General features: G+C 41.5%; 1 protein-coding gene across 1 annotated transcript in view; it reads right to left on the bottom strand.

Annotated features, from left to right (window-relative positions):
• Positions 1-20,277, bottom strand: part of LOC126458562 (serine/threonine-protein kinase polo-like) — a 77,482-nt gene that overhangs the window by 43,023 nt on the left and 14,182 nt on the right. The window contains exons 6-7 of the mRNA XM_050095681.1: positions 14,402-14,509; positions 8,703-8,873 (exon numbers count right to left, since the gene is read on the bottom strand). Of these exons, the coding sequence (XP_049951638.1) occupies positions 8,703-8,873; positions 14,402-14,509 (279 nt within the window). The remainder of the gene's footprint in view (positions 1-8,702; positions 8,874-14,401; positions 14,510-20,277) is intronic.

Here is a 20,277-nt window from a genome sequence, read left to right as displayed (position 1 = left end):
CTGGAAAATCAAGAGAAGCAACGTACTCAGAAAAACTCAGACATGGTCAGTGAGGTACGATCAGTTGTAGATGCAAAACCATTGTGTGTGTCATTCTTCAAGGAACATTTACAAATACCCCATCACACATGGCTCAGCAATGTCTTAAGGTATGGCCAAAAGATGGCAACTCCTCAATGTAGTTATTACATCAATTTGAAGGATTCTCCATTTTCTCTCACATCATAAAATTTGGTTTTGCACTCTGCATATCACTGAACAATGCAAACCCCCAACTGTAATCACTAATTTAATATGTAACAAGAGTAGTAAAGGTAACAGTGAAGCCCACAGCCTTGGCATTCAATCGATAGGCACAAACCATACTAAAAACTAAGCTTTAAGACAACTCATTTCCTCAGACCCAACTCCATTATTTGGAGTCCACCCACATTTATAGTATCAGATAAAAGTTATTATGTACAATGATACCTGCTTTCACTGTACAATAGGATCAAGTTAAACATGTTTGACAAAATTTGAGGCCCTCCACGTGCCAGGAATGGGAACCAGCAACCATTGTAACAGGAAGCCTCTATTGTCTCTTAAGGCTGCACACAGAGATGCAGGCACTTCTTGCTATGTTCACATTTAATACCCTAGTAGCCATTTACCCCTTTGTAAGATACCTCTTACCTGGATTCATCACTTTTCTTTAGCAAACCCTGAATGAACCAAAATCTTTAAGAAAGGTTTTTGTTTCAATAGTTCAAACTCACATGCTACACTGCTTCCTTTAACAATGGCACTATTTTAGACCTCTTCTCTCGTGGCTTTCAGTGACTGACATTCTATCACAACATTCCATCGCACAAGACTGTAATGCTGGACGTACCCACATGAGGGTGACTGTTACCTACATGCCAAAAGTAAAATTTTCTTTCCCATACACACTATCTTGTTCCATTTCACAAAAAAGATTTTGTGCAAAATTCTGCTCCATCTTGCAGCTAGGCAACCTGAAACAATTTGTAGTTGGGAAAGAATGTAACCGTCAACTTGTACCATTCAAAAGTGGTACGAAATGTTTCGTATCTTCACTACTGCCTCTTTTACCCTAAGAAAAATTTGCAGGGGTACGGGTTTGCATAAGAAACAACTTGATAGCAATTGGCTATTTTTATATTCTCTGGTAATAATCTGTAAAACTAATTGTTTTTAAAGCTTCATCTTTTGTGGAAATGTTATTGTAATTTTGAATAATTTTACACACTTATTCCTGCATGCAACTGTCTTCTGATTTTTCTTGTTACTCAAGTTCCAATTTTGCAACCATGATCATAACATCTTTAAAGGCCTTTGTGGTAGAAAATCTCATGAATAAAATTCTTGTACTTAGAATGACAAAAGACAAGAACTCTATAGACACAGAGGAATAATAAACACACATTGTATCCCATTGGTTGAATTTTCCTCTTCATTCTTACCTCCTGCTTTCAGCTCTTGTGGCACATTTTCTTACCCAATGTTGTCGCAGCAAGTAAGTATTCTGATCATCAGTCAACCCATGAAAAGGAAATATTAAGGTGCTTTAACTACTTCTGATGCCATGAACTAGGCTTCTACAAACATTCAAGCAAAGAAAATATACAGGCTGATTCTAGAGGAATGTCACAATTTGTGAGGTGATTCTACGTGTGAAAATAAACAAAGTCCTATGAACGTGTGCCCGAATTCCAATCGTTATGGAACTGGAGCGGGTTGAAGACTATACACATCCATGAATGATTATGAAGACAAGTGTGAATATTACTTACCAAATGCTGTGGTGGACAGAATAATGGGACAAATGACTGATCCATCCTCCAAGAAGAGTTCAAAAAGCCCCACCTCCCTCTCAGTGCACTCAAGAAAGCATTGGAGCGTGTGCTGTGTTGCACATCTAAAATTGTCTCTGTGAGCTTTAATGTGGGCAACTGTGTTTTGCTTTGCTTTAGGGCACAAAAAACTACTGGGGTCACACGCACCCATGTCAAAACAAAGAACACGAAGAAGAGAGGAGTTAAGGAACAACTATACGTCAGTCCCAATTGACATAATAAGATACACCTAAAAACAGGTACATGGAAAAAGGGCTAAAAAGGCACCATACAGAAAGTGAACTCCAAACCTAAAAATTAAATGGCCTTCGCCATATTGCTTTGGCAGATAAAAAGTAAAATGTGGTAGACAGCCCGCACGTCATTTGCCGATAACTCAGATGGAAAACCCAAGCGGGAACGTAAACGGTTAAAAAATAGGCATTCCGTCAGGAAGTGGCGGACAGTTAAAACTTGGGTGCAACTTGTACAAAATGGTGGGGTAGCACCACTTAGCAAACGATGGCTGAAAAGGCAGTGCCCAATACGCAGCCTAGTTAAAGTGACCTCCTACCAGCAGGAGTGCCAAGAGGAGGTCGTCCAAGCCACTGGGGGAGGCTTAATAAGGCTGAGCTTATTCCCATGAAGGGAGGACCATTGGCGCCTGACAGGCGGCAACACACAGATCATCGGAGGGGAAAATAGGTACTCGCGGGCTGATGTACAAGGACTGCAGCCTTGGCAGCAGCATAGCAGCCTCGTTTCCTAGCAGAACGACGTGACCAGGAACCCACAGAAACATCACAGGAGTGAGCAAATGACAGTTTTCCCGCACCCCCTGCACTAAGGGATAGGCGGTGTACAGTGCACATAGACTTTGAAGGGCGCTGAGTGAGTCTGAGCAGAGGACACAATTGAAAAGGCTGTGTCACCGAATGTACTCCATGGCATGATACAAGCCGAACAGCTCTGCTGCAAATACCAAGCAGTGTGCCGAAGCCGATATTGAACGACACTGGTGCCAATAACGAAAGCACACCCAACACCATAGGCAGTCCGAGAACCATCAGTGTATACAGAGGTACTATCGCGAAGTTCCATGCAAAGGTCGTGAAACTGAAGATGATAGACCGAGACTGGAGTAGTGTCCTTAGGAAGAGAATGAAGGCCAAGGTTAACAATGGTGGAAGGCTTGCCCAAAATGAGATCTGGGTTGTCTTTATCAAAACAGCATACTCTGCCCAGTCATGGGCGTTACTCACTTGTGACAAGCTGGGGGTGTTTCTGTAACCATCATGCCCCATAAGAGCTTAAATATGGTCCAGGGTATCATATTTCACTGGGGCCTTCTTTTGCAGTCTGACGATTAGCTGCGCGCCAATTTAGAGCGGTGAGGTGTAAATTCCATTTGGCGTGTCCACCGGGGTCCGAGGGATAATAAGGTTGCCATCGGTGCCTTCATCTTGGCCTTTGAGGGTGATACATTACCTGAGAAGGACAAGGTGATAGTCTACCACTGTGATGTAAAGCCCTATATCCTTCCCCCAATGCGGTGCTTTAAATGCTGGAAGTTCGGCCATATGTCTTCCCGCTGTACTTCCAGTGTCACCTGTTGGGATTGTGGATGCCCGTCATATCCCATTACTCTCTGTGCTCCGCCTCCCACCTGTGTCAGCTGCAGAGAGCACCATTCACCGTGCTCGCCAGGCTGCAGGATTCTCCAAAAAGAAAGGAAAATTATGGAGTAAAAGACCCTGGACCGACTGACCTACACTAAGGCTAAGAGGAAATTTGAATGTCTAAATCCTGTACATATGACATCGTCTTAAGCTGCCATTACAACAGTTCTAGTGCCATCAGCTCCGCCAACCCCAGTCACCTCTCAGAGCTGCAAGACTGCATGTGCCCCCTGGATGGGGGGGGGGGGGGTCGTGGCGGGCAGTCAGCACTTCCCTCCCTATTGCTCCTGCACCACCTACTGCAGGAGCAACACCTCCCAACCATCGGGGATATCAGTCCCCACTTCTGTGGCGGAGAAGCATAAGTCTTCTTCGGCTCCTCTCGCTAGGAAGGGGTCCCTTGGGTCGCTCCCTTGCCAGGTTTCTGCTTGTGGAAAATATGACACCTGCCAGTGGCTGAAGAGCCCAAAAGCAGCTGGTCGTAGGGCTTCACGCTCATCCTCAGTCTTGGAGACTGAATCAGTGAAGTCCTCCTAGACAGGGAAACCCATGGAGCAGTGAGAGAAATCCAAAAAGAAGATCCTCAAGACTAAGGGAATTGCAGTGGCACCCACATCACAGCTACCCAAAAGCTGCAATCTGCTGAGGACCTAGATCTCGCTGGACCCACAGATACAATGGATATAGGCTGCTCAGGCACTAAGTCGGTGGCAGCAGGTGACCCTGAGGCAGTTGACGCCTCATTGAATGTTCCATGCCTTCCAGTGTAATGACAAAGTCGTCCTCCAGTGGAATTCTGGCGGTTTTTTCCACCACCTGGCTGAGCTACGGCAACTGTTAAGCTTTGCACCTGCTGTCTCCATTGCCCTCCAGGAAACCTAGTTCCTGGCAATTGGGACCCCTGCCCTCCACAGCTAGAAGGGATATTACAGAAACTGTAGCGACTATAACAGTGTCAGGTGGAGTTTGCGTTTATGTCCTAAACGTAGTCTGTAGTGAAACTGTGCCCCTTCAAACCCCTCTTGAAGCTGTGGCTGTCAGAATAAGGACGACACAACAAATAACTGTCTGCAATGTATATCTTCCTCCAGATGGTGCAGTACCCCTGAATGTATTAGCTGCACTGATTGATCAAGTACCTAGACCTTTCCTACTTTTGGGAGATTTTAATGCCCATAACCCCTTCTGTGGTTGCACTGTGCTTACTGGCTGAGGCAGAGATGTTGAAAATTTACTGTCCCAACTCTACCTCTGCCTCAGGGCTGCCACACATTTCAGTGGGGCTCATGGTAGTTACTCGGCCATTGATTTATCAATTTGCAGCCCAGGACTTCTCCCATCTATCCACTGCAGAGCACATAATGACCTGTGTGGCAGTGATGACTTCCCCATCTTCCTGTCACTGCCCCAGCGTCAGGCCCACGGACGCCTGCCAAGGTGGGCTTTAAACGAGGCTACAACCAACAGGGTACATGGCGGCCCTACCACAACGGACTGACTACCGTGCTTGATATCAGGTCCACAACCAAGCAATCAATCAAGTCCATTATCACCGTCAGCGTAGGAAACGATACTGCACAGTTGACGGAAAGATACACACTCAGGAGGGTGACCTTGTCCAACAGTTGGAGAATGAGCAAGAGTGCAATCCAAGTCAATGAAGGATGCAATAGGTCTCAGCGCATGATGGACGCGATGCACCACGTAAAGTGCCCTTCCCCAATTGGCTCGCTCTTTGGGAAAATTTTGAAAAATGGAGGTCAAACCCTAAAGGGGACCATCACATAAAGGTCAAAAAGGTGAGAGACCCCTTCTAGTTTCCTCTTACGACAGGCAGGAATACCTCGGCCCTATCCTAACCGCCAGACTCGCAGGGGGGTGAAGATGCTGTATTCAGTTTGCTAGAAGCTCTTCTATTCTGCCATACAGCTGGACTGCTGTTCTCTACATAATTACTTTTAACTGGCAGTGGTACCGAACTATCGATTGCCTTCCAGAACTCAAGGAACACAGCATCAACTTTATTCCTACAGGTCATTTTTTATCTCCACAGATGCCCTAACACGTGACCATCACACATGTTCCGCAGCAGGTAGACATTAGATATATAGGCCTATACTTCTGTTCATCTTTTCTACAACCCTTCCTGAAACCTGGAATAATGTGCACTTTTTCCAATCATTGGTAACACTTCACTCCACCAGTGATCTACAGTACACTGCTGCTAGAAGACAAGCAAGTACTTCTTCACAGTCTAAGCAGAATCATATTGGTATCCCATTATGTCCAGTGGCTTTTCCTCTTTTGAGCATTTAAGCTGTTTTTCTATTCCACGATTATTTCGAGATCGGTTAGCATTGTGTTTCTGTGAAGATTTAAAGGACGAACTAAAGAGTAATCTTCCTCAGTAAAACAGTTTATAAAAAGGCTTTAGTATGTCCATCCTCTGCATCCTCCATTTTGATGCCGTAAACAGTCACTGTGCTGACAGATAGCTTTTATCTCTTTACTGATTTAAGCAGAGAGCACCCCGCTTACATTGTTCTGTAAAGTCAGTGGATAGAAATTTACTTCCAGATACACTGAACCCTACACGCATTGCTCTCCTTATGTTAATTTTGGCTTCAGTCAGTTCGTCTGTCTGTAAGGCTTTGGTTACAATTGAATTCGCTATGAATCTCTATTTTTTGTACAGCTTTCAGACACAGCCGACTAACCACAGTGGGTCTTTCACACCCCTCAAAGCTCTGCTCTGCTCGGCATACACCTGTCTAAATAGTATTTATGATTCTTTCAAACTCTGTCCATTGATCAACATTGTCAATGCTGGGGATTAAATTTTCATGCTGGCTATTTAGATAATCTCTTTGCTCAGCAAAATCTTTTTTCCATATTCCTATCAGCAGTCATTCTGAGATGCTGTGAAGGCCTTATGATCACAGATTCCCCGTTCTACATAAACAGTCAAAGTTGGGGTCTGTTGATGACCAGGAGATGTAATACGCACTTCTCACGATTTGGTTCTCCGATTAATTGCTCCAGTTATTTTCAGATGAGGCATTTACAGCACTTCCACTCTATTCCCTGGCCTTGCGACCTGCTGTAAGCACTTGCTTCTCCCATACTATACCCAATAAGCTGAAATATTTAATATTATAATGTGACCAGTACTATACCTAGTATTATCTGGGTACTGTTAACATTCATAAGCGATAATAGTTCTGGGACTTTTCCCTGGACACTCCTGCAGTTACATGTAATTATATTACGATTTTCTTTCTTCAGTGTGCCGCAAGAAGTGCTATTCTAATTAATTAGTGGGGATGGTATTCTTCGTGCCTGAAATCAGAGTATACTGTTAGCCCTGTAGACAGATTTCCCTAACCTTAAAAATAACCACCTAGGCATGCCACATTTACTCTGCTGACCTAGTGCCCACTTCCTGTGTGTATTTAACCCCTACTCTATCAACGGGTCCCACAATTCTCCACTCGACAGTGTACGTTGAGAAATCCTTAGCCAATATCAACCCAGACTCTTGAGCCCCTTGTTCAAAACTTGGCTCCAAACTAGAGGACTGATTGGTTCTGGGAAAGATGCTGCAAAATTCTACAACTTCCACCCTGTTCAGTGAAGTTAGCTGTCTTCACTAATGCAGCCATCTGCAGGAACAGATGTTATTGGTCTTTAATTGCACCTTTCACTCTTTATCACTTCTAGAGTAACTTGCCTTTACGTTTATAAAACGTCACCTCCATCCCTCTACCCCTCCACCTCGTAACAAATCTGACACATTTAGTTGGATCTTTTTGACCAATCTTTCCACTTCCTAAAACTAATTAGTTTCCCTCAGCAAGTATATAGAATTTAGCCTCCTGAAATCAAGTCCACATTGTCAATTTGTTACTTTCACAGATTATGAGCACCCACGTCTATACACTTCAAGAGCGTGGGTTGAAGCTTTTATTCCATGTTCCTCTTCCACTCGTAACTATAATGTTACTGTTTCTGGAGGCTCAACATCTGAAGGAAATCTACACGCTGAATATTTCATAAGATTTGGTACTTAGGACATCCCAAACTGAGAGTTACGATAATTTAGAGAGACACCCACTTCTAATACTCATTCGAACCAAGACCAGTTGAAAGATTTTAAAATCCCATCTCCAGGTGTTTAAAATTAACACACATGCAGTCAGGCCAGTCAATGCAAGAGCCCCAACCACCACACGTCGGCAGAAACTGTCCACTGCTGGGCAGCTGCCTTCCTGGCTTTCCTACCAAGGGGCTGCCCAGCGGTGGACAGTTTCTACAGACATGCTGTGGTTGGGGCTCTTGCACTGAATGGCCTGACCACATGTGTGTTAATTTTAAACACCTGGAGATGGGATTTTAAAATCTCAAAACAGATCAGGGTTTGAATAAATATTAGTACAACGGAAATGGATCTTTCTAAATTAACTAATATTTGTCCACGATGATAACAACTGGAAGTTACTCCTGCAATACTTTTAATGGGCCAGATGCATTTGTAGGTCTTAACTAAACAACAGTGAGTAGCTCCAGAGTGGAATGCCCACTGCACTATGGAATTCCTCACTGTTTTGAGTAGCATACTACCTTTCTTGTACCACATTAGATAGCACTGATCGGATGTTGCTCAAATAAACCCAGATAAGGCATTTTTTTATACCCTGAAAGAGATGGTCATTTGCTTTGGTCTTATTGCACCATATACTGAAGTTAAGTTACTGTTGCACAAAACTGCATAATAAGGGTAGTAAGTGTTGTCCTCTCAACATCTTTTGAACCTCTCTGAACTGCTGGGCAGCCTGTCAGCCTCTCAGCACATTTCCTCCCTAATGAAGTTTGGTTTAACAGTTTGTAGAAATAGTCTTGCATTACTGAACAAATCTTAACAGAGGTGGGGAATTACTTTAGAATACACCTCTCCCAACCCGACACAGACACACTATATGTGTTAATGAACTGGTTTTTGAAAGTATACATTTCTTGTGCTGCTTGAACAATGTTTTCAAGTCCACAGAAGTGAATAAAATTTGTACATTATCAGATCAAGATGCAAACAGTTCTGGCACTATTTACATTCAGAAGCTACTTAATGAAGTTTACAAAACCTAATAAATTGAAGAGCTACAGAGTACCACACATAAGACACACTTACCCAAGGGTACAGTACTGGGTTTAGCCCCAGGATTTGTCTTTAAAACTCCAACCAACTGTTCAATTAATGATCTCATGTTTCTTCGATATTCTAAGGCCACAGGATTCTCTCCAGAACAGCACTTGTGGCCTGAGTTTGGTTTGGTGGCAGCAGAAATTGTAGCAGCTTCACCTGCATAAAAACTTTATTTGTGAAATTGTTTTGCTGAATAACGTCAACAGTAGCAAAAAACACTATCAGGAAAGTTAAGGCAGCAAGTGTCAACTTATTCACATTACTTATGTGCTGACATAATAAATAATTGTCTAATAATTAAAATCACTTTTCAAATGTGATTACACTGTTACTTTAGTTTCAAAAGCAGTACTTGGTGGTTGATAGCTGAAAGTTTAATACCTGTTAACAATATCTGTGACTAACAGAAAGTAAGGTTTCTTTTAAAGCTCTATGGTTTTTAGCAGAATGATCAAAATTGAATAGCAAAACTGTATTTGCTTTCGGGCTTCAGATTCTGTAACTAAACAATTTTGCATATCAATAGCCTTAATAGTATTACGTAATTTTCCTATATTTAAGATGATATTTTGTGTAAACTAAATGACAATGCAGCCAAGTGTGCCAACATTGCAGAACTGTTTACTTTAAAAATCTTCAATTTCATTATGTGAACCCATAAAGTATATATTATAGTCTGCTTCTCTAACCTTGGAATGAGAGATATTCTTCAGTGTGCTGCTGGAACCTGTTGGAATAATCCCCCCTCCCACTGTTCAAATTTACCACCTATTAGAACCAGACAAAGGAAAAAATTCAAGAACAGAATTAACCTTAGAATCCAATTAGATACAACCTTTTAAAAGATATTGCTGTGTTATTTTTACACACATCCACGTAAAGTTTTAGAATACGACAGTAATAAACATCTATGTTACACAAATTTACTACTATACAGTGTTCCTAATCATTTGGCCACAAGTAGGTGCCAACCTCTATGAACAGTGTGCCAGTTCTCTCTCAAGCTTGTTTTATTGCTCTTGTTTGAAGAACAAAAATTTTCAAGATGAACATTTGACAGTTTTCCCTTTTTGTACATTTTGACAAACAGGATTTTCAGATTATTTGATAGTCTTAAAAATCTACAATGATTTGTCCGAGTTTGGAATTTGTGTTCCTGATGCAGTACACCTCAAGCTATTCTAGGAACACGTGCCGACTATTTATAAATTCAGAATATTACATAAATATATAGAGCCATTACTGGTTTTATTACACTACTGGTGATATATGACTGGAAACAATAACCTTAAAATATTAAGGAGCAATCATTCTGTACACATGAAGTTGCAACAGGAAAACAAGTGGGAGGCTGAGATTCACAGAACAAATGTTGCAGAATTTCAATTTACCCTTACAAAAAAACAAAAAAAAAAAAAAAAAAAAAAAAAACAAAAAAAAAATTGTTCAAGCAAATCCTCAATATCACTTGTCAGTCTGGCATTCTTAGCAGGTAGGTTTTATAAAAGACCACAGTGCTCCCATTGGTTCATTAGATAAGACTGACAGCATTACAATAACAACACAAACTGCTAGATGCTACGAGAGAAGTGCCTCACATTACAGAGAGACTTACAATGGGAATTCTGAAATGGTACTGTGTCATATGCCTCACACTCCAGCCTTTGCCTAACCTCATAACTGCAGCAGAGATTGCTTCACTGGTCCAATGATTCTGCTCCTGACCCTCCCTAGTAAAATTTATATGCTCTGGAAACTATCACTGGCACTTCTTAACACAACATTTTTAGTATCTGCTTTGTGCCACCTATAATCAACACTACAGTATCCAAGCACACTCAACTACTTCAACTGATGAGGAAATACATACTACATTTTCTACACATACCACAAAGTGCATTCACTGCAACAGTTTTCCTCCTCCACAGAGGATTTGCTAAAGGAACAGAAAAGAGGAAAACACAGTGGTACAAACAATACAATCCACCACACACTATGAAGACATGCAGCGTATACATGAAGTTGTCCCCAACAGGTAAGTACTGAGGAAAAAGTAATTGTGTGTGCCAGAAACAAGTGAATGTTGATTGCGGCCCCTCCAGTTTAGTTGTGACCTGAGATTATTTCCAGTTTTTTATCTTTAGTTCTCAATTGGTCATCGTAGTGTATTACACGACATACTCTTTTTTCTTTGAAAGGAACTGCATGAAGAAATTTAACTATGAATTTACACATTGGTAACTCATTCTGCAGACTGTGACAGTTTCCCCCATATAGTTGACATCTTTTTCAGCAACAAATCTAAAGAAGTGTTTCACAGTTCCCTGGTGACTTAACAGGGTTCCACACGTTAACCCAAGTGAAATTCAATGACATTTCCCTGATTACCAGCTAAGTTTTAGCATTTTTCCCTGACAAATTTTGAGATCTCAAGGGGAAGTAAAGACATAAACTGACACAAATGCAAAGAGTTTTGTATTTCTAAAAGGTTGAGTAGAAATCCTGGGACTAACATCAAGATCTCTTGAAATGATACCTTCACTGATTTCAGAAATAACCTCAGAAAGAAGTACACCTCTTGAAAGTAGTGTGTAAGGTGGGGAATAGTTGCGTAAACCAACACAGTAGGTGACTCAATAAAAGGTTGGTTTTTACTACGCTCATTATTGTTTGTTATTACCCATTGTGTTATGTCTATTTTACAGGTATTATGTGACTTTTCTTTCATGAAATAAAGGAGCATATAGCTTACAAACTGGCAGAATTTTCTTCTTCTTATCGTCCATACTTTCTAATTTATGAACTACTTTCGAAGTGTCAAAAATGTACTAGAATAAATAGTCTATAAAATGCTGCACTGTAGAATGCACTTGCAGTGAGACTGTCACTATTCCTGAAATCCAATGCCCTTGGCCTATGGCCTAGCGAGGAGCACTGCAGTCCTGGGTCCACAGATAAACCACCAAAATCCGCTGCATTATGCAACACAAACAGACCCAGCCTGCAGGCAGATCTGTGAGACTAGATCTAATGGGCAGGGCCTGCACACTTGTGAGAAACAATGGGCTTCAGATCAGCAGGCCCAATCTGTTAAGAGATATCTAAAGAAATGGCCTGCAGTTTTGACTCGTCATTGAAGTCCACCTGCGTGGCCAGGTATTCACTTGTCACAGACACCCTGTCGATGGAATGTGATTGTGATGATCAATCCATGTAACAGATAGCTTGCACGAATACTCTGAGAATCACTACCAGTAAGAATATGTAGCAACTCACCATAAAGATGATCACTGAGCTGCTGACAGGCACATAGAAAAGACAACCACACTCTCACAACAACATTTTTGGCCATAGCCTTTGTCAGAAAACGAGAGTACACACATTCACACACGATCGCCATCTCCAGCCGCTTCATCACCAGCCTCTCAGAATCAGATCCAAACAAACCACTCCTCATGCCCCTTTCTCTCCTCGATAGCTGCTAAGCCAGTGGCAAGAATTTTGGTGTCATCACTGACTGCAAGCTGAGGGAAGTAGTAGAAGGGGGAGAAGCAGTGAAATCGAGGGATTAGGGAAGCGGCACACATTCTCAGCTGCACCCAGCCATCTCAGGAAACAAACAGTTTCATCTACTGAGGGGAAAAAATTTCCCTGTCATGTTTGAAATTCCCTGCTTTCCAGAACTAGTGGCAACCCTGCTTAAGTACCACACTTATACCTACACACATCCACATTAGAACATATCCATGCGAACTAACTAATCAATGCTTCATTTACACTAATTTTTTTAACTTTTTTCCCCCCTCCCTGTCAGTTTGCTTTTCTTTTATTAGTCTCCATACTATGGATATTTCACTGCTTAACAACAGCAAGTTGACACCATTATCAACACTGGAAGAACTGAGTTCAGTAAATCTACAGCAGCCACGAGACTGCTGTCACATGGGTGTGTGTGTGCGCTGTCTATTTTCGACAGAGGACTCGTTGGCCGAAAGCTCACTTTCTGACAGTCTTTTGTTGTGCCTATCTGTGACTCAACAACTCTGCTATATGGTGAGTAGCAATTACCTTTGCATAATATTGTTACATTCCATCCTAGATTTTCCATTGTTTAAAATTCTGAAATTGCGGATACACAATTTGTAAAACCAGGACTTTCTCAACTACAAACACTAGCACGTTTCAGGATAAGGCATAAAAGAAAATAATAGAAAGAGGGAGAGGAGAGAGACATCGCATACCTTAGAGTTCCCGAACCCTAGAGTTCTTTAACCCCAGACCAAGATGAATCTACCAGATACAGACAGAATGAAGAATATAAAGAGAACCACAATAAAAGGAATGTTGAACTGCAAGAATGAAGGGCAAGTGGTCTCAAAATTGTCAATCTAAAAATTATTATCTCTAACAAATATTGTTTGAATTGTCAATTTACATTTTCTTTTCAGTTCTAAAATACTATGGCATGAAGTAGACTTACCCATTATCATGCCCTTTTCCGAACATTATATAGATAAAGGTGACTACACAGCTAAATCTATGCTTGTGCAAACATGCATAAAATCCTTGTGGCCCACATGGCTGAAGCACAGTTGTACAAGTGTCAGTTTACCTGAAAATGTTGAGCACCGAAGACGGTGTATTGGCTTTGGCTGCCTTTGTGCTTGTGTTATGGAAAGATACAGAAGAGGGAATGTGATATGTTGAGTGGAATGAGGTTTAAGAAAAGAAAATACTATTCTCATCTTAATTATTCACAGCAGACACATTACAGAAACCATCTGAAGGTATTCTTGATTTTCTCCACTTAATATGATATTCATTGACCTGTCCTACATTAAGTACAACCTTTGTAAGGATTTAACTTAACAGGACCAAATAAATATTAAATCCTCTCAAATCACTGACAAATGCTTGCAAAAGCCGCCCTATTTTTGGTGCACAGGCTGAATCGTGCACACACTAACATTTTCACAAACATTCCTTATACACACGAATTTATTATATTTTTGTACACCAGACATGAATTATTTAAGGGAAACCATTTTGTCCATTCACATGATACCAGAAACAAAGAAAATTTTATGCTCCCCACCCACCGCCTCTGACTGTATGCCCAGGGAATGGGAATGAAAATTTGTAATAAATTAAAAGAGAACAAGTTGATGCAGATGAATTTAGGTTCACTCAAAAGAAAGTTATATGAGGTACTGACACTGAAGTGTTATTACTTAGTGGATGAATTAATGCAGGACAAACTGGAAATTTGAGCTGGGTACAATATGTTATCCTTGTAATGTTGTTATACATTATAGTGCTATTACTTATTAATGTAAAAATCATTGTAATTGTTTAGTAAATTTTTGACACGTCTCCTGCATGCAAGCCAAATGGATTGCAAATGTACTTCATGAGATGATTAAAACATAATTATAAAAAGAACATGCATAATCAAACTAAGTATCAAGCAGCTTGTACAGTCCTGATGCCTCCAGAAACACTCTAGCATGCTTGTGCCACCCTGTTTATCCATTTGCACTTGTGAAGCAAGCAGTTCAATGGGTCGCCACATTGAAGGACGGCCTACCACAAAATGTGGAATATGTCGCAAATAAGAGATATGCGAGATAGAAACTAATCTTGATAGGACATAACTACACACTAAATACATAGTGAACACTCACCAGCTGAATTCACTTCAAGCAGAGGTCGTCTTCCTTGCACCGCTTTTACAGTATCGAACCTTGGAGCTGTTGTCAGACAAGTTGTTGGCAACTGCTTTGGTAACAAGCCTGAAAAATCAATGTTTCATTATCAATATTAGTGACTACAAAACATTACTAGAGATTAAAATTCAAATAATGGGGAAGTGCCTCAAAACTTAGCATGCTTTACGTAAGATTATGCAGACTGAAGTTGCTGAGTGTGGACTACCCAATGTCAAGCCCTGTAAAAATGTTTACAGATGGGTTTGACTGGTCTGCATTGCACCCAAAAAGCCATCTTCCATCCATCATACTAGAAAAGGGATGGGCAAAAGATTCAGATCACTCACACAAATAAGGTAGTTAAGGTGTATAGAGGACAGATAACGGTACACGATCCACACAAGCCCCGAAACCAATATTTGGTTAAGCTTAAGCAGTTACTTAACTGCAAGGAGAATGATCATTATTACACTGTCCCAGAGATAGGGAACATAGAATGGATTTATTTAGGGTAACTAGTTTGTTTTCTGTGCCTGATTTTAATGGGAGAAATTTCTAATTTATGAGTGGCATGAAGTAGACTTATCCATTATCTGACAAAAACTTAAAGAAAATGAATAAGCATCTGAAGAAACGTAAGCGGGCACACCTTCATTGAAGTGTTTGAATAAATGTCATGGAGAATGAGTCAGTAACTGATTATTTTTTACTATTTCTTACAAACCATTACTACTGTCTTTATCGATTGCTGTCCCCTCATCACTGAACATAATAGATTACATACAAGGAAGAAACTTAAGAGAAATGCAACTGACTGGCCTGTGTCTTGATTAAGGATTTAAAACAATCATCATCATAGCAAACATTGCAGTAACAACTCGTTGACATTTACACATCAAATTGAAAGAATATTTAGGGAAAAATCTTTCCCGCGAAGACAAAGCCAACCTGTAACATATGTCAAGATATTTGGTAATTAGTTAACAGCAGAAAGAAGACAGGTAACAGCTATCCCCTGCAAAAAATTTACCTGTAACCAAATGCAGATGAGCTAAGTAATAGTTTTATAAATTTTATGAAATTAGCCATGTCAGATGAAAATAATTGAGATCACAATGTGGATAAACTTCCTAATTTATAAGCAGCGGAACTGAATGATGACTTGCAAAAAATTTGGGTGGTGAGCTATATCCTATGAATATACTGGACGTATTTGGATTTCTGAGGAACTCTGGAACTGAAGACCTGCAGAGTAGATACTACTTGCATTCCGTTGTTTCACTGTATCAGAGTGCCTCAACCTGACTACTGTCTCGCTCATATACAACAAAAAGAGAGAAATTCACCTTAAAATTACAGATCTGCAACAATAGTACCCATACTATTTAAACTCTAGCTGAAGGCCAATTAAATGACTTTGGTGAGTTTAACAACTATTCAAGGCCCAATCTATGCCATTCTAATACATCTAACCGAGGCATTTGACACCATCTTTCATAGCATATTAAGGAACTTTAAGATACAAAATAACTAAAAACCAGTACTTTTGAAATCAAATTTGATAAACCAAATAACGGTTAATGAAAATAAAATACCACCTGAGTGGAAAATATGGAGCCCCTTGAATGAGCTTCACTGGAACCATATGTTCTATGTGAATGACCTACTCATATTATTGCACATAAATAAATCCATGATGTATGACAATGATAACTAGTAACTTCACAGTAATGTGAACACTGTCAAAGCTGTGTGTGTGTGTGTGTGTGTGTGTGTGTGTGTGTGTGTGTGTGTGTGTGTGGGCAGGGGGGGTTAATAAGGTTGTGGCAGGGAGGGATATCAGGTTATGAGTGGGGAACAGCCAAGTGCTGCTTTGGGGGCATGCAGGGACAGGGTAGGAAAGCTAGGTGCAGTCAGGAGGCTAGACAAGGGGGTGGAGGAGGAGCAGGGAAGAGGAAAAGTAGAGGAGTTGTAGAGTGGAAAAATAACTAGTGGTTGCATAAGTCTTTCCCCATTCTCTACATCTCCTCCCCCCCTCTCTCTCTCTCTCTCTCTCTCTCTCTCTCTCTCTCTCTCTCTCCTCTCTCTTCTTAATACCTCGACTGCACCTAGCTGCCCTACCCTGTCCCAACCAGTTCCCTGGATGCTCCTACAAGCAGCACTTCACAGTTCCCCACTCTTCCCCTGCTATCCCTACCCTTCCCCAACCCACCCCTTACCCTCACTGTCCTGATTTACTCCTTACCCTTACCCTTACCCTTACCTTCTCCCATAATGTGCATTTACTTGCAGTCCAGTCTGTGACTAGAGACAATCATCATGTGCATGCAAATTGTGCTTACAACACACACACACACACACACACACACACACACACACACAGACAGACAGACAGACAGAGAGAGAGAGAGAGAGAGAGAGAATACTTGTGTGCTTTAGAAGAATGCCTTTCGGTCGGAAGCTCACATGTTTAGCTGCTTTTTCTTGTGCTTGCCTGCAACTCAACATCTCCTCTATATGGTAAGTAGTGATCTACCCTTTTCATAATTTAGAACAAACCAAATTTTAACTTGAGGCGTACAAACTAATTTGCCCTCTGTGTAATCAGTGTAGTATAATTATCTACATCATAACCATAAAGTAAGCAGTAGCAATGTAATAACACATATTTCTTAACCATTTGTATCTTGATATACGTATAGACTATTATTATTATCTTCTTTCACTTTCTCAGACGTTAAGTCCGGTTAAAAAAGGAGTGACACGGACCTTGATCAAGCGTCACTTCCTTTTAACTGTACGGTATGTGTTATATTGCATTTAGGAACTTTCGGGTAATTGAACATGTATCAATAATTACGGATTTCTGTAGTTGTATATATATGTTTGGATGTAACTGTATTGCATTGATGTACTGGTGGATATTGTGTGGTATGACTCCTGTAGTTGATAGTATAATTGGTATGATGTCAACTTTATCCTGATGCCACATGTCTGACTTCCTCAGCCAGTTGGATGTATTTTTCAATTTTTTCTCCTGTTTCCTTTTGTATATTTGTTGTATTGGGTATGGATATTTCGATTAGTTGTGTTAATTTCTTCTTTTTATTGGTGAATATGATGTCAGGTTTGTTATGTGGCGTTGTTTTATCTGTTATAATGGTTCTGTTCCAGTATAATTTGTATTCATCATTCTCCAGTACATTTTGTGGTGTATACTTGTATGTAGGAACGTGTTGTTTTAAAAGTTTATGTTGTAAGGCAAGCTGTTGATGTATTATTTTTGCGACATTGTCATGTCTTCTGGGGTATTCTGTATTTGCTAGTATTGTACATCCGCTTGTGATGTGATCTACTGTTTCTACACTCCTGGAAATTGAAATAAGAACACCGTGAATTCATTGTCCCAGGAAGGGGAAACTTTATTGACACATTCCTGGGGTCAGATACATCACATGATCACACTGACAGAACCACAGGCACATGGACACAGGGAACAGAGCATGCACAATGTCGGCGCTAGTACAGTGTATATCCACCTTTCGCAGCAATGCAGGCTGCTATTCTCCCATGGAGACGATCGTAGAGATGCTGGATGTAGTCCTGTGGAACGGCTTGCCATGCCATTTCCACCTGGCGCCTCAGTTGGACCAGCGTTCGTGCTGGACGTGCAGACCGAGTGAGACGACGCTTCATCCAGTCCCAAACATGCTCAATGGGGGACAGATCCGGAGATCTTGCTGGCCAGGGTAGTTGACTTACACCTTCTAGAGCACGTTGGGTGGCACGGGATACATGCAGACGTGCATTGTCCTGTTGGAACAGCAAGTTCCCTTGCCGGTCTAGGAATGGTAGAACGATGGGTTCGATGACGGTTTGGATGTACCGTGCACTATTCAGTGTCCCCTTGACGATCACCAGTGGTGTACGGCCAGTGTAGGAGATCGCTCCCCACAACATGATGCCGGGTGTTGGCCCTGTGTGCCTCGGTGTTATGCAGTCCTGATTGTGGCGCTCACCTGCACGGCGCCAAACACGCATACGACCATCATTGGCACCAAGGCAGAAGCGACTCATCGCTGAAGACGACACGTCTCCATTCGTCCCTCCATTCATGCCTGTCGCGACACCACTGGAGGCGGGCTGCACGATGTTGGGGCGTGAGCGGAAGACGGCCTAACGGTGTGCGGGACCGTAGCCCAGCTTCATGGAGACGGTTGCGAATGGTCCTCGCCGATACCCCAGGAGCAACAGTGTCCCTAATTTGCTGGGAAGTGGCGGTGCGGTCCCCTACGGTACTGCGTAGGATCCTACGGTCTTGGCGTGCATCCGTGCGTCGCTGCGGTCCGGTCCCAGGTCGACGGGCACGTGCACCTTCCGCCGACCACTGGCGACAACATCGATGTACTGTGGAGACCTCACGCCCCACGTGTTGAGCAATTCAGCGGTACGTCCACCCGGCCTCCCGCATGCCCACTATACGCCCTCGCTCAAAGTCCTTCAACTGCACATACGGTTCACGTCCACACTGTCGCGGCATGCTCCCAGTGTTAAAGACTGCGATGGAGCTCCGTTGCCACGGCAAACTGGCTGACACTGACGGTGGCGGTGCACAAATGCTGCGCAGCTAGCGCCATTTGACGGCCAACACCGCGGTTCCTGGTGTGTCCGCTGTGCCGTGCGTGTGATCATTGCTTGTACAGCCCTCTCGCAGTGTCCGGAGCAAGTATGGTGGGTCTGACACACCGGTGTCAATGTGTTCTTTTTTCCATTTCCAGGAGTGTATTTGTTGTTTACAAAGTCTGCACTTATCCGTTGTGGTATTGGGATCTTTAATAATATGCTTGCTGTAATACCTGGTGTGTATTGTTTGATCCTGTATTGCAATCATGAATCCTTCTGTCTCACTGTATATATTGCCTTTTCTTAGCCATGTGTTGGATGCGTCTTGATCGATGTGTGGCTGTGTTAGATGATACGGGTGCTTGCCATGTAGTGTTTTCTTTTTCCAATTTACTTTCTTCATGTCTGTTGATGTTATGTGATCTAAAGGGTTGTAGAAGTGGTTATGAAATTGCAGTGGTGTAGCCGATGTATTTATATGAGTGATTGCCTTGTGTATTTTGCTTGTTTCTGCTCGTTCTAGAAAGAATTTTCTTAAATTGTCTACCTGTCCATAATGTAGGTTTTTTATGTCGATAGATCCCCTTCCTTTCTGCTTAATGTGAATCTTTCTGTTGCTGAATGTATGTGATGTATTCTATATTTGTGGCATTGTGATCGTGTAAGTGTATTGAGTGCTTCTAGGTCTGTGTCACTCCATTTCACTACTCCAAATGAGTAGGTAAATATTGGTATGGCATAAGTATTTATAGCTTCTGTCTTGTTTCTTGCTGTCAATTCTGTTTTCAGTATTTTTGTTAGTCTTTGTCTATATTTTTCTTTTAGTTCTTCTTTAATATTTGTATTATCTATTCCTATTTTTTGTCTGTATCCTAGATATTTATAGGCATCCGTTTTTTCCATCGCTTCTATGCAGTCGCTGTGGTTATCCAATATGTAATCATCTTGTTTAGTGTGTTTTCCCTTGACTATGCCATTTTTCTTACATTTGTCTGTTCCAAAAGCCATACTTATATCATTGCTGAATCCTTCTGTTATCTTTAGTAATTGGTCGAGTTGTTGATTTGTTGCTGCCAGTAGTTTTAGATCATCCATGTATAGCAAATGTGTGATTTTGTGTGGGTATGTTCCAGTAATATTGTATCCATAATTTGTATTATTTAGCATGTTGGATAGTGGGTTCAGAGCAAGGCAGAACCAGAAAGGACTTAATGAGTCTCCTTGGTATA

This window comes from Schistocerca serialis, chromosome 2 (genome assembly GCF_023864345.2).
Source record: "Schistocerca serialis cubense isolate TAMUIC-IGC-003099 chromosome 2, iqSchSeri2.2, whole genome shotgun sequence".
In the NCBI taxonomy this organism is placed as follows: Eukaryota; Metazoa; Arthropoda; class Insecta; order Orthoptera; family Acrididae; genus Schistocerca; species Schistocerca serialis.
Note: the sequence above shows the minus strand (reverse complement) of the source record. Positions and strands in the feature narration are given on the sequence as shown.